The following is a 13,208-nucleotide window of genomic DNA, read 5'->3' as shown; positions in this document are numbered from 1 at the left end:
AACTATATAAAATTTGATAAAGTTTAACGTGAAACAATTTACCCCTTGTTTTACATCTTATAAGAACAAATTTAAGAAGAATTAGGCCTTGCACATACATTCAGGAGACCTCGGTTGCCTATATATGCTTCTACCAAATGGTCTCACCCTCACTCTTTAGTTTTCCTGAATCATCTGCCTCACCCTTTCCTCAAACTCTGACCATCCTATGCTGCCATTTTTTGATGATGACAACCTTGTATTAGGCCTTGCACATACATTCAGGAGACCTCGGTTGCCTATATATGCTTCTACCAAATGGTCTCACCCTCACTCTTTGGTTTTCCTGAATCATCTTCCTCACCCTTTCCTCAAACTCTGACCATCCTATGCTGCCATTTTTGGACAAAATTCTTGCATATCTCCTCTTGTTAGGGCGCAATGTTGGCATCTTTCCACTGCCATAGTAAGTCCTGTAGCCAGATACAAGAGAGGAAAGCTGACTTCCAGAGTCGGTTATGGCAAATACATCAGCAGCTGCAGAAGCAATGAAATCCAGTGCTGCCAACTGCATCGACCACATCAAAAACATCAATAATCTATCTTGAACTCGCTAAAAATCAATTAAGAAAAAAAAGATGTCATGTGTCCAGTTCATTGAGCATGCACCCAGCAGACAGCAAAAAATGCATTAATTTTTAGATATATTATTTTTTGGACACATAAAAGTAAAGTTTGATGGATTTTCCAAGTTGAAGTCAGATGATGTGGGCCTGTAGAGAGATCAGTCTATCTCCAAACAATGGTCACAAGGTTATAAGTTGGTATCCTCTACTGTTGAAGCGCCTTGAGCAAAACCTATAAAAGTTGGAACAGGAGCATACAAGACTGACCTAAATCTTATATCTCACAAAAGACAAATATGATCAAACTCAGCAGTGCAGAGTACAGAAAAAGTTACCTGAGACGAGAAATTCCTGAAAGGTGCAAGTTCAGCTGGCGTCAGGAGGTCTTCCTTGGTGACTATGTTGGAATATAGTCCAGTCAAGGCAGCCATTCTAGATTTTGCACCATATATATGAGAGCCAGCAAGGTAGATATAGGTGTTGCGTTTAAAACCAAGAGCTGAAAGCATAAGAGCTGCTTCCTCTGGTGTCAATGGACACTGGCCCAGTTTCCTCAGAGCTGCAGGAGAAATGAACCTGTAACCATAATCAGTGAACTAAAGAATTATAGTGAAATTCACATAAATGGGACATGATCAGACAATAAGTTGCAACTCTTATTGATTAGTTAACATATAGTCCAACGCCAACTTGGTGAAACTAAGACCAATTTGGATAAATTGGCAAAGTTATTAGAGTTCATCAGTGGATCTAACTTTCTGCAACTTCAAAGGGTAATTTTCCCAACTAACCTGAATGGATCAGGAAGCTTAAGACCCTAAATTAACATGGGCAGATCTGGGCCAAGTTGCACCAGAACACCAGAGCACCAAGATAGACCCATGACTTTTAAATGCTACGCTGTATACACTAGTTATGGCATTCAAATACTTGGCTGTAAAGGTTGATGCATCGATGATATAAGAAAAACTTTTAGCTCAGTGAAAAAAGAAACATACTTAGCATTCTTTGTCCGCATGACAAGAGCAGGAAAATGGATCTCTCTGTAAGCTTGAAGTTGTTTTCTCTCATGTTCTCCTCCTCCAAATTCACATAGAGAGTATGCTATCATATCCACTTCAAACCTCAGGTGCAAAGCAAGATATTTGGATGGTTTTTTCAAAGAATCCTTTTCAGAATAAACACCAGGGAGGAATCTCCCAAGCAACTGCACATCCAAGGGGCTCCACCTTGCATCATATTGCCGAATCCTTCTAACCAATAAGGAACCAGTTATCTGAATCTTGGGAACAAACTTCAATGCATGGAAGTTACATTTGCATCTTAATCTCTGCATGGTGTTGCAATTGTTTCACATGGCATCATAAAGTCAACACAAATTCCTCATAACATAATTCCACACATCAAAATGCTATTCATACATAAAACATACATATATATATGTGTGTGCATGTACCTTGCAGTCCAGTTACTTTAGGCTTCTTTACAGTTCTAGTCTAGTTTCATAAATCAACAAGTGAAGTGTGCAAACCTGGAGGTTGGGATGCAATGGATCAAATGCAAGTCGGTTGCCAAATCCAAGAAAATGGACCACTTCATTCTTTAGGAGGAGAGGAAGTATTTTTTTGACAAAATAAAAAGGTTTCGACTCCTTTTCAATATCCATGTCGGTAATCTGACTCAATGAAAAAGACAAAAAAATTTACATTTCATGAAATCACTCCAGGTTGTAAGAATGAAAACATCATAGTTACAAAAAGAGAAGAAACAGACAAGGCTACCAACTGCTTCAATATCTAACTGTTGAAGACGGGGAGGCAATTCCTTTACAATGCTCACGTCCTTCTTCAGAAAGTTAACGAAATACTCTTCTTGATAAATATCTCCAAATTGGCTGCATACCACCAATAAGATCTTTTTAATTTTCCAATCTATATCTATATCTATATCTATATCTATATCTATACCACTTATAAAAAAGCGATAAGGGCCATTTGGGGCCCAAAGTTGAGTTGTATTGTAACATTTAAAAATGATAAAGGGGAGTGGTTGAGGTGAGAGTTGTGAATTTTATTGTCATTTACTAATTTGGTTGCAGTATAAATGTATTTTAATAGAAAGAGAAATTAGGAAAACTACTTACATGGGATTCTATGGGGACGTTAGAGAGAGATTAAGCTTTATTCATCATGGTCGATTAGTGTGTGTGTGTGTGTGTTTATTAATCATGTTTGATATGTGTGTGGGTCTGTGCATGTACATGACCCGTCTATGTGATGTTTGTAAGGATGGGCCATTTTCTAGTAACAATAAGAGGAGAAAGGATCCAGATTGTAAATTGCAACAGTGGACTTATACCAGAGTTGCTAGTCGGGAAAGTGATTCGGGAAGCAGAAGCAGGAAGCGAGGCACTTCCAAAATTTTAGGAAGAGGGAAACGCGGGACGACTTAGAAGCAAACCAGGAATCGTTTCGGAAGCGACCTAGGAAGCGAGGTGGAAGCAAAAAAGAGAAAAAAAGAAAGAAAAATAAAAATGAAAACACAAAAAAAAAATGAAAAAAGAAGAAGCGAGGGGGAAATACACTTTCCCTAAATTGAGAAGTGCGCTTCCCAGCACATTTTGGAAGCACCATGTTTCGCGTTTTCGAAACGTGCTTCAGTGAAGCGCACTTCCGCATGTCCTATGGTGCTTTTGGTAACCTTGACTTATACACAAATAGCCAACCTACTAATAACATTTATCTTCTTTTCTTGAGTGAGAAGGGCTCTTAATTTTGCATTTATTTGTAATTTATACTGTTTGTCTTATGAAATTAAAATGAAAAAAATAGACATAAAAACTCAGAAACACCAAATATAAATAAACCTTTTACAAGCATTTTATCATGCTGAAGAAAAAGTAGCACTATTGCAAAAGAATGCCTCATCAAAGAAAAGCAACGAAAAACAAACTGAAGTATGCATCAAAAACATGTACAAAGCATAACCAACTGAAACAGGAAATAACATTACATACGTAAAACAAAATGATAGAGGTACTGTACCTTTCATCCTTCCAGACTGTGCTATAAAGAAATTTGGGTAGTACTAGAGTTGCATTAAGCAAAGAAGCTACTGCAACAGCATTGCAAACCTGCAATTTTGTACATGAAAGAAGCTTCAACATTCGAAATCCCTCCAGGAAACACGGCGTCACTTTTATGACAGATTATGGTGCATAACAAGGAGCTCTTAAGTGTCAAACAACTTATTAAATTTTAACCCACAAAAAAAGTTTGTTTCCTCCTTTTTCCTTGTTCTAAAAGGACGTGTATATTATTGGTAAAGCAAGTGAATGAACTTAACCTAATCATTCTGCCAGACTATAGGATTGTCACCCAGGTCTTATTACAATGTCTTACTCAAGTTCTAGGCATTAATAATCTAAGAATGGGTACATCTACTAATAAACCAATATGTGATAAGAGACCCAATGCAATCATATAGATCAATGATATATCAGAATGAATGACCAAGCCACAGTTTCAAAAGAACACTTTTGTATAGGAAGGGGACCAATGAAACCCAACATAAATCCACTTGGAAGGACTAATACGTCAAGTATGAAATCCCAACAGGATCGTGAAAAATATTGTTAGACCATTGCCACATACACACATACATGTACGTATGTATGTATGCATGGTGAAATGGGATGGGCAAGGAACTAACAAGGATCCAACTCAAATATAATACATAGACATATATCAACCATGCTTCCCCCATCTCCACCAACCAAGGGAAAATTTCTGGCACTGTCAGAACTTGTAGATCCTTCCAACTTTCATACCAAGGCTTGCAACTGCATGGAGCTGTTAAGACCTTAAAGTGATTCCTGTAGGGCATCATTTGCATCTTTGCATTAAATACCTAAAGTAGCTCTATACTTGTATCTAGGAAGTAGAACACTTTTATTTAGGAAGGGGGCCTAAGACCTAACATAAATCCACCTGGAAGGACTAGCACATGTCAAGTATGAAATGTCAACAGGATCGTGAAAATTATTGTTAGACCATTGCCTGACATATATAGCGAAATTGGATGGGCAAAGCACCGACAAGGATTGTGCAAAATATTGTTAGACCATTGCTTCATATACATACATGCATACATATATACAGGGGCGGAGCCAAGATTCTAACCTAGGGTGGGCACAAATGCAAAGTAAAAAAAATAATTAATTACTAATAAATTATACTGTTGCAAGCCTTGGTATGAAAGTTGCGGTATAACTGTTTAGTTATACACTGCCGGTCCCAAGCCCGGATAAAGGAGGAGGGTTGCGGTAGGCCTGTGACAGCCAACATAAAAACTTAGTCATACCCTATGAATATGAACCAATATGAGAATTTCGTTGGGGCGTTCCCTACTGAGCGACACATTGTACTCTATAGGCCCGGAGGCAGTGATAAATGGGCAAGGGTTGCTAGGTCGTCGCCCGGAAGCGATGCGTCACACTGGCGCCCGGGTGTGGTGTCAAATAGGCAAGGGTTCCCTCACTTTGTTGGACGAGTGGGGGTAAAAAAGTTAGTCCAAGACCATAAAATTAGGTTAGCCACTTGGAACATAGGGTCTTTAACTGGTAAGTTGGTAGAGTTAGTAGATGTTATGTGTAGGAGAAAGATTGATATTTTATGTCTACAAGAGACCAAATGGGTAGGTGAGAAAGCAAAAGTGATAGAACCTTGGGGATATAAGATTTGGTATACAGGAATAAATAGGAATAGGAATGGAGTAGGGATTGTTATGAGTCGTGAGTTTATAGATAATGTAGTTGAGGTCCGTAGGAAGGGTGATAGGATTTTACTTATTAAATTAGTATTAGGTACGGATATTATTAATATTATTAGTGTTTATGCACCTCAAGTAGGTTTAGATGATTCCACTAAGCGTCAATTTTGGGAAGATTTAGATGGAGTAGTACAAGGGATATCTTATGGAGAAAGGCTTTTCATCGGCGGTGACCTTAATGGGCATGTAGGCATTAGTAGGGATGGATTTGAGAGTATCCATGGAGGCTATGGTATAGGAGAAAGAAACGATAGTGGAGAAAGGATTTTAGATTTTGGTTTGTCCTATGATATGATCTTAGCAAACACTTGGTTTAGGAAGAGGAAGTCTCACCTAGTAACATTTAAAAGTGGGGTTAATACGAGTCAGATAGATTTTTTCCTACTTAGAAAGAGAGATAGGGGTTGTTGCATCGATTGTAAGGTTATACCGGAATAAAGTGTAGCTACACAACATAGAGTCTTAATTTTAGATCTTAGAATTAGACAATGCCGCAAAAGGGATAGACATAGGATAGATCCTAGAATTAAGTGGTGGGCACTGAAAGGAGCTAAACAAGGTATGTTTGTAGAGCGGGTAGTTAAGGAAGTTGATTGGTGTCTCGAGGAGGATTCAGAATCTATGTGGAATAAGATAGCGGGTGGCATGAGAAAGGTGGCTAAGGAGGTATTGGGTGAGTCTAAAGGTGGTGCACCGCTAGGTAAGGATACATCGTGGTGGAACGAGGATGTCAAATTAGCTATTAAGGTTAAAAGAGAGTGTTATAGAAATCTAAGTAAAAGTCGTGATAATGAGAATTTGGAGAAGTGTATGATAGCAAAGAAGGAAGCTAAAAAAGTAGTTCGGAACGCGAGGGATAAGGTATATAAGAAGGTTTATGACAAGTTGGATACCAAAGAGGGTGAGAAGGATATTTATAGGATTGCAAAAATGAGAGATAGGAAATCGAGGGATCTGGGTATGGTTAGATGTATCAAAGATGAAACACAAAGGGTTTTAGTCAAAGATGAGGAGATTAAGGAGAGATGGAAAGATTATTTTGATAAGCTATTTAATGAAAGTCATGCTCAGGATCTTGGAGACTTTTCCATTCCTTTTCATGAGATGAATCATGACTTCATGCGCAAGATTCAAAAGAAAGAAATTGCAGAGGCTTTGAAGAAAATGAAATCAAGAAGGGCAGTTGGCCCAGATGGTATACCTATCGAGGCTTGGAAATGCTTGGGAGAGAAAGGTTTAGAATGGTTGACAAATCTTTTTAACAAGATTTGGCGAACAAATAAGATGCCTTATGAGTGGAGGAAGAGTACTTTGGTGCCTCTATATAAGAATAAGGGTGATATACAAGATTGCACAAACTATCGTGGTATAAAACTCATGAGTCATACTATGAAACTTTGGGAGAAGGTGATTGAGTCTAGGTTAAGGAAGGTTGTCATGATATCGGAGAATCAATTTGGTTTTATGCCTAGAAGATCTACTATGGAAGCTATACATCTTCTTAGACAACTTATTGAGAGAAATAGAGAGAGGAACAAAGATTTGCATATGGTTTTTATTGATTTGGAGAAGGCTTACGATAGAGTACCTAGGGACGTTCTCTGGTGGACAATGATGAAGAAAGGTGTTTCTCTCAAGTACATTAGTATAATTAAAGATATGTATGAAGGAGTAGTAACCAATGTCCGCACTTGTGAAGGGGTGACAACCAATTTTCCTATAACGGTTGGGTTACATCAAGGATCTGCTTTAAGCCCTTTCCTATTTGCTATAGTGATGGATGAGCTTACGAGATCAATTCAAGAAAATGTGTCATGGTGTATGTTGTTTGTTGATGATATTGTTTTGATTGATGAGTCTAGAGCTGGGGTTAATGCTAAGTTAGAATTATGGAGACAGACATTGGAAGCAAGAGGTTTTGAGTTGAGTAAGAGTAAGATAGAATATATGGAATGTCGATTTAGTAAGCAACGAAATAGAGATGGGAGTGTAGTGAAGCTTGGTGAGCAAGAAATACCGGTGGATGATTCTTTCAAATATTTGGAATCTATCATTCAAAAGTATTGAGAAATTGATGAAGATGTAAATCATAGGATAAAGGTTGGGTGGATGAAATGGAAGAGTGCAACTGGAGTGTTGTGCGATCGTAGAATGCCATTGCGGTTGAAGGGAAAGTTTTATAGGACAACTATTAGGCCCGCTTTACTATATGGTACAGAATGTTGGGCTGCCAAGAGACATCATATTCAAAAAATGAGTGTAGCTGAGATGCGTATGCTGAGATGGATGTGTGGAAATACAATAAAAGATAAGATTCAGAACGAGATACGTAAGAAGGTAGACGTTGCACCCATTGAAAATAAGATGAGAGAGAATCGTTTACGGTGGTTTGGACATATTCGACGAAGGCCTAATGATGCTCCAGTTAGAAGGATGGAGAAATGGGAAAATATATTAGTTAAAAGAGGTCGGGGTAGGCCTAGGAAGACATGGATGGAGGTGATAGGAAAGGATATGAATGCTTTGAACCATGGTTGCCAGTTGAGAAAGCGGGAGCGGGAAGCGATACGGGAAGCGGGAGCGGGAAGCGAGGCACTTTCAAAATTTTAGGAAGCGGGGAAGCGTGGGACCACTTAGGAGCGATTCGGGAAGTGTCTCGGAAGCGACCTAGGAAGCGTCTCGGAAGCGACCTAGGAAGCGTCTCGGAAGCGAGGGGGAAGCGAAAAAAATAAAAATAAAAAATAAAAAATACAAAAAATTTAAAAAAAACAGGGGAAGCGAGGGGGAAGCGAGGGTGAAGCGTGGGGGAAGCGTGATGGGAAGCGTGCTTCCCATTAAAGGGAAGCGCGTCCCCCATTAAAGGGAAACGCGTCCCCCATTAAAGGGAAACGCGCTTCCCAAAAAAGGGGGACGCTTCCCCCCACGCTTCGGAAGCGCGACGTTCCGCGCTTCCGAAGCGCGCTTCGGGGAAGCGCGCTTCCCCTTTTAGCTAGGCGCTTCCGGTAACCCTGCTTTGAACCTCACCGAGGACATGACATTGGATAGAAATGAATGGAGGAGAAGGATTTATGTGGAAGACCCAGAATGATTTTCTTTGTTGGTTCATATTGCCGACCCCAATTGTTTTGGGATGAAGGCGCAGTTGTTGTTGTTGTTGTACTAATAAATTATACTAATTCACGATATTTAAAAAAAACAAATCAAAACTCTAATCCTACAAGCTTCATAAATTAAACCATAACCAAATATTATGTCATTTTAAAAAAACCAAATCAAAACCTCAATTCCAAAAAACAGCAAAAATTATGATTTATGTTAATTAATAAAAAAGCCTAACATTCTAACCAAAATCAAATCACACAATATTCATCGATTCATGCCTAATGGTAATTAAAAAACATACAAAAACCTTTGAACCATAAACTATTGTTTATGTCAATATAAAAACACCAAATCAAAACCTTAAATCCTAACAAACATCATTCATAAATATGCTAATTAAAAAATGCAAAACTCCAAATCAAATATTTATGTCATTTGACAAACCGAAATAAAAAAAATAAATTCTTAAAAAAATCAAAGATTTAGGGCTATGATAACCAAAATTAAGCCTTCATTAATAGAATCATGCTTAGAGATAATTGAAAAGAAAATGGCACAAAAATACCCTAAATCCTAATTACATACATATTCAAGTCATTTGGAAAAACCCTAATCAATACCCAAAGTTTAAAAAAATCATAGATTTAAGCTAATTGAAAAAAATCCCTAATATTCTAACAAAAATCAAGTGTTCATTACTCATGCCTAATGCTAATTAAAAAGTAAAACACAAGAAACCTTAACTAAACATTCATAGCATTTCCAAAAAAAAAATGAACTACATCAAAAACCTAAACCCTAACAATATATTAGTCTATTTGAAATAAAAACTCTATCAATCCTTTTGAAAAAAAAGTTTGGAAAGAAGGAGACAATGTCTCAGCCATCAGGGCCAGGGTTGCACACCAGAAAGGCCGCCGAATGGCAGACAACCGAACCTAATCCGGAAAAATTGAGAGAGAGAGAGAGAGAGAACCTCAAGGGGTGTTGCACTGCTGTTGGTGCCGCCAAACGGGGGACGGGCTGCCGGAATGGAAGACAAAGCATGAGAGAGAGTCGGGGTCGGGGATGTGAGAGGGGGAGGGGCGTGGGTAGGATCTAGGTGTGCCCACCCTGACCCGACCATACATAGAGTCAGGGTGGGCACGGTGCCCACCGTGATCAGAACCCCCTACTAGGGAAAATTTGGGGTCAGGGTGGGCACATTCCCCACCCTGGCCCCAATGTGGCTCCACATATATATATATATATATATATATATATATATATGTGTGTGTGTGTGTGTGTGTGTGTGTGTGTGTGTGTGTGTGTGTGTGTTTGTATGTATTTGTGTATGTACAAATGTATGTATGTATGGTGAAATTGGATGGGCAAAGCACTGACAAGGATCCAACTCAAATATAATCACATACATATATCAAGTTATCAACCATGCTCCCTCCAGCCCCACCAACCAAGGGAATTTTTTTGGCTCTTTTACCAGCTTTAGATCCTTCCAACTTTCATACCCAGTTGGTAAGACAAGGCTTGCAACTACATGGAGCTAAAGCTGGTAAGACTTACGAGTGAAGTCAGTAGGGCATCCTTTGCATCTTTATAATAAATGCCTGAAGTAGTTCTATACTTATATTCTAGCAAGACTATCACTTGTATAAATTTCATCCACTTACAAATGAAACAACTATTTACAAGGATATCAATTTTCCACCATCCCTATGTAGAATGGCAATCTTTTAACACAACTGAAGTTTACAATCTTTCTTCTACTTCGCATGATTTTGGAGGTGCACTACATCTTGAGACCAAACTGGGTGCCTTGAGATACACTAGTGATTCTTTTGTCATCGAATCTGAATCTGAAAGCCAGTAAACCTTGATTTCATCGAGTACAGCACATTTCCCAGCAGATCAAAGTAAAAAGAGAACAAAGGTGACTATAATCAAACAATAATTTTGGAATAAAATAGCTAATATTTCAATAAAAAATTTGTTGTCTATGGGCATGAAATACATTTCATGGCATTAGGCTCATGTATAAGAAATTAGTTCACAGGTCAAGGTTAAAGTCTTTCAAATGTTCCTCCGCATCTCTTACAAGATTGATTGGAATCCAAGTTTGATGTAGAAACATTACCGCGACACGCTGTTGGTTGAGACCCCCATTTGCACTAACCATTATATATCTTGTTCTTGCAATGCTTGTCCCTATTGAAACAGAAGCATTAGAAAGACTGATGATACTAAATTCCCAGATTAACATTTGGGAATTTAATTCCCTACTACAGAGAATGTTCTCATAAAAAACCATAGATCTGCTAATGTAAAGTTAAATCAAACCTAAACTTGAAGGTTTTTTCTGATTAGCACAAGGTTTCCATGCTGCAGCCTCAACAAAAGGCTCCTTCCATAGCTTCAGTCGTTCATGTTTATGCTCATTCTGTAGAAAATTGAGGTACAAATATTGAGAAATTGTGACATACAAGAGCAAAATGGTGCTTGGATCATAGAGAAACAAACCTCAACAAGAGCATAGGATGCCAGATTCAGAAGTCTTTCATACAAAACGATTGATGTATTGTACTCGTTCCTAGGGCCAACCTGTTCATCCTTCATGAATATGGCAACAGATGCAACTCACAAAAGTCAGCACCAGAATTTTGCTATGCACATTATTAATTTTCTCTACACAAGAATTATTACCATTACTCTGAAACGAAAACAAGCAACCTATTCTTCATTATACAGCACACATTACCAAGAAAATTCTTAAGAAAAAGAAGAAGAAACTGAACAACAAATAACCTGTCCATCATGTACGAGAGCACTTTAATAGTTTTTGTCATAATAATCATAATAAAAATATGGCATCAAGAGACCCTTTCTAGAACTGGTTTCTCCATAGTTTATATTATGCTTTAGAATATGAAACAATTAAACAGAAATACAGAGTATGTTCTAAGACTGTGAAACAGATAAGGGAATTTTTCTGAGAACAAGTCCAGACTACAATTGAAACTTCTTCCAAGTAAAGTCCGAAAATAAAATGAATATTTTCAGTGTTTTTTTAACATGGAATTTAAACAAACATACAACAGTATGCATGAAAAATCTGCTAAACTTTCAGGGGCATGCATTTGCCACAACTTGCAGCCCAAATTTTCATCCAAAAAGAAGAAAGAAAAAAAGAGAAAGCGAAAAGGAAAACCATGGTTCAAAGGTAGTGTTACATGTTGATATAATTATAATTCAGTAGCCAACAAGCAGAATTTGATGGACGGGACAACAGCATCCTGGTAGGTTCTGTGTGATGGAGAAACTGATCATCTTATTTTCATTATCATATGCGGCTCACTCACCCAAGAGAAAAATGATCCAACTAGTATCAGAAGATAAAATTAAATTGAGTACCCATTAAAATGGAAACCTAAAATTTGGATATAGGACAGCTTTAAAATGGATCTGGAACAGATACATCGCAAACGTAAAAACTCCGGTCATCCCCTTTCTAACTTTAGTAAAGATATGACATCTTATGGTCATACCATTATGGATATCTATCATCTCAGTTGATATTGTTGCTCTTTAGTTTTCTTATTTTCTTTGTGGCATGGCTGCTTGTCATGTTTAGCTTCCATTCTAATTTTAATAAAACATTTTCCTTTTCTTCGAAAATAATAGTATAGACATCTATAGGTCCAGGTTCAGTATTAAATTATGAGAAAGAGGCATGAGTAACTGGAAACGTATATGTTCCACAACAAATTACAAAATTGCCAATTGCTAAGAACATGTTTTGTTTTAGGATAACTGTCCAAACATAATTCACTTATGACTATTCAAGCTACAATCCTTTGAAGTTATTTACCAACCGAATGAACTAATATTAAAAGTATGCCACCACTAACTTATCGCTTGGTGTATATAATATATGAGAAATGAATTTCCCCAAAACCCCTTGACCAACTTAAATGAGGGTCCTAATACAAGAACTCGTATTTAGGTGCATAATGTTAGAACTTCCACTAGTGTGCCATTTTCCTTATACACAACTAAACTTAAGACCTCCAAGCCGAGAAAAGCTCCAATTCCAAGGCCCCACTACCTAATACTTATAGATGAATTTCTCATGCGCAAGGTTCTGTTCTATAACGTAAACGCCCGAGTGGAGTGAATGTCAACTGTCAACAACGGATTTAGCTATGACATTGAGATAAATGATCAATCGAACCAATGCTAATAAAAAAAGGTTTCCATGATGCAATCACTCACAAAAGCAAACCATACCCTGCAAAGAGAAGACTAATTCTGTGAAGCAACACCTTGCCATAATAGGAAACTCCAATTGAACATCACATGCAGATGAAAATGGCAAAGAAAATACCTGCAACTCATTTGATTTCCCAGAGAAACTTCTTCGATGGTTCTCATGATGAATTACAGAAAAAAGAACGGAATCGATCACTAGAAGCAAACTCAACAAAGCTGCTAAATAAGCCATATGTTTCACATGTCTACGAAGTAGTGTCTGCTTCTTTCCACCACTTAAACCCTTTGATATGCTAATATGCGTGCTACCATTCTTCACTCCATAGATTAACAAAGTTCTCATCCAAGACAGAACACTCCACCAAAATTCTTTCCTCCAAGAGGAACTATAACCAGAAGGAGCAT

At 37.9% G+C, this 13,208-nt stretch overlaps 1 protein-coding gene across 1 annotated transcript; it reads right to left on the bottom strand.

Annotated features, from left to right (window-relative positions):
• Positions 1–56: 56 nt before the first annotated feature.
• Positions 57–11,141, bottom strand: LOC149814264 (O-fucosyltransferase 8-like). Its single transcript, XM_089989090.1, has 9 exons — positions 11,055–11,141; positions 10,875–10,974; positions 10,672–10,742; positions 3,650–3,738; positions 2,379–2,499; positions 2,137–2,280; positions 1,604–1,935; positions 941–1,181; positions 57–547 (listed from the first exon to the last, which is right to left on the bottom strand). Exons 3-9 carry the CDS (start codon positions 10,711–10,713, stop codon positions 242–244), a joined length of 1,275 nt encoding a protein of 424 aa, XP_089845216.1. The 5' UTR covers positions 10,714–10,742; positions 10,875–10,974; positions 11,055–11,141; the 3' UTR covers positions 57–241.
• Positions 11,142–13,208: the final 2,067 nt, after the last annotated feature.

Source organism: Nuphar pumila, chromosome 15 (genome assembly GCF_984573655.1).
Source record: "Nuphar pumila chromosome 15, dmNupPumi1.hap1.1, whole genome shotgun sequence".
Classification (NCBI taxonomy): Eukaryota; Viridiplantae; Streptophyta; class Magnoliopsida; order Nymphaeales; family Nymphaeaceae; genus Nuphar; species Nuphar pumila.
The sequence above is the reverse complement of the archived record's forward strand: the minus strand, read 5'-3'. Positions and strand labels throughout refer to the sequence as shown.

What these genes read in the sequence shown, in the direction of transcription:
- LOC149814264 (XM_089989090.1), bottom strand. Translation starts at nt 10,713, where the DNA reads ATGGTTAGTGCAAATGGGGGTCTCAACCAACAGCGTGTCGCG. An exon ending in TTGAAGCAGTTGGTAGCCTT is followed by an intron (nt 2,281 to 2,378) that starts GTCTGTTTCTTC and finishes TCATTGAGTCAG; the next exon opens with ATTACCGACATGGATATTGA. An exon ending in TCAGGAATTTCTCGTCTCAG is followed by an intron (nt 548 to 940) that starts GTAACTTTTTCT and finishes TGGTCGATGCAG; the next exon opens with TTGGCAGCACTGGATTTCAT.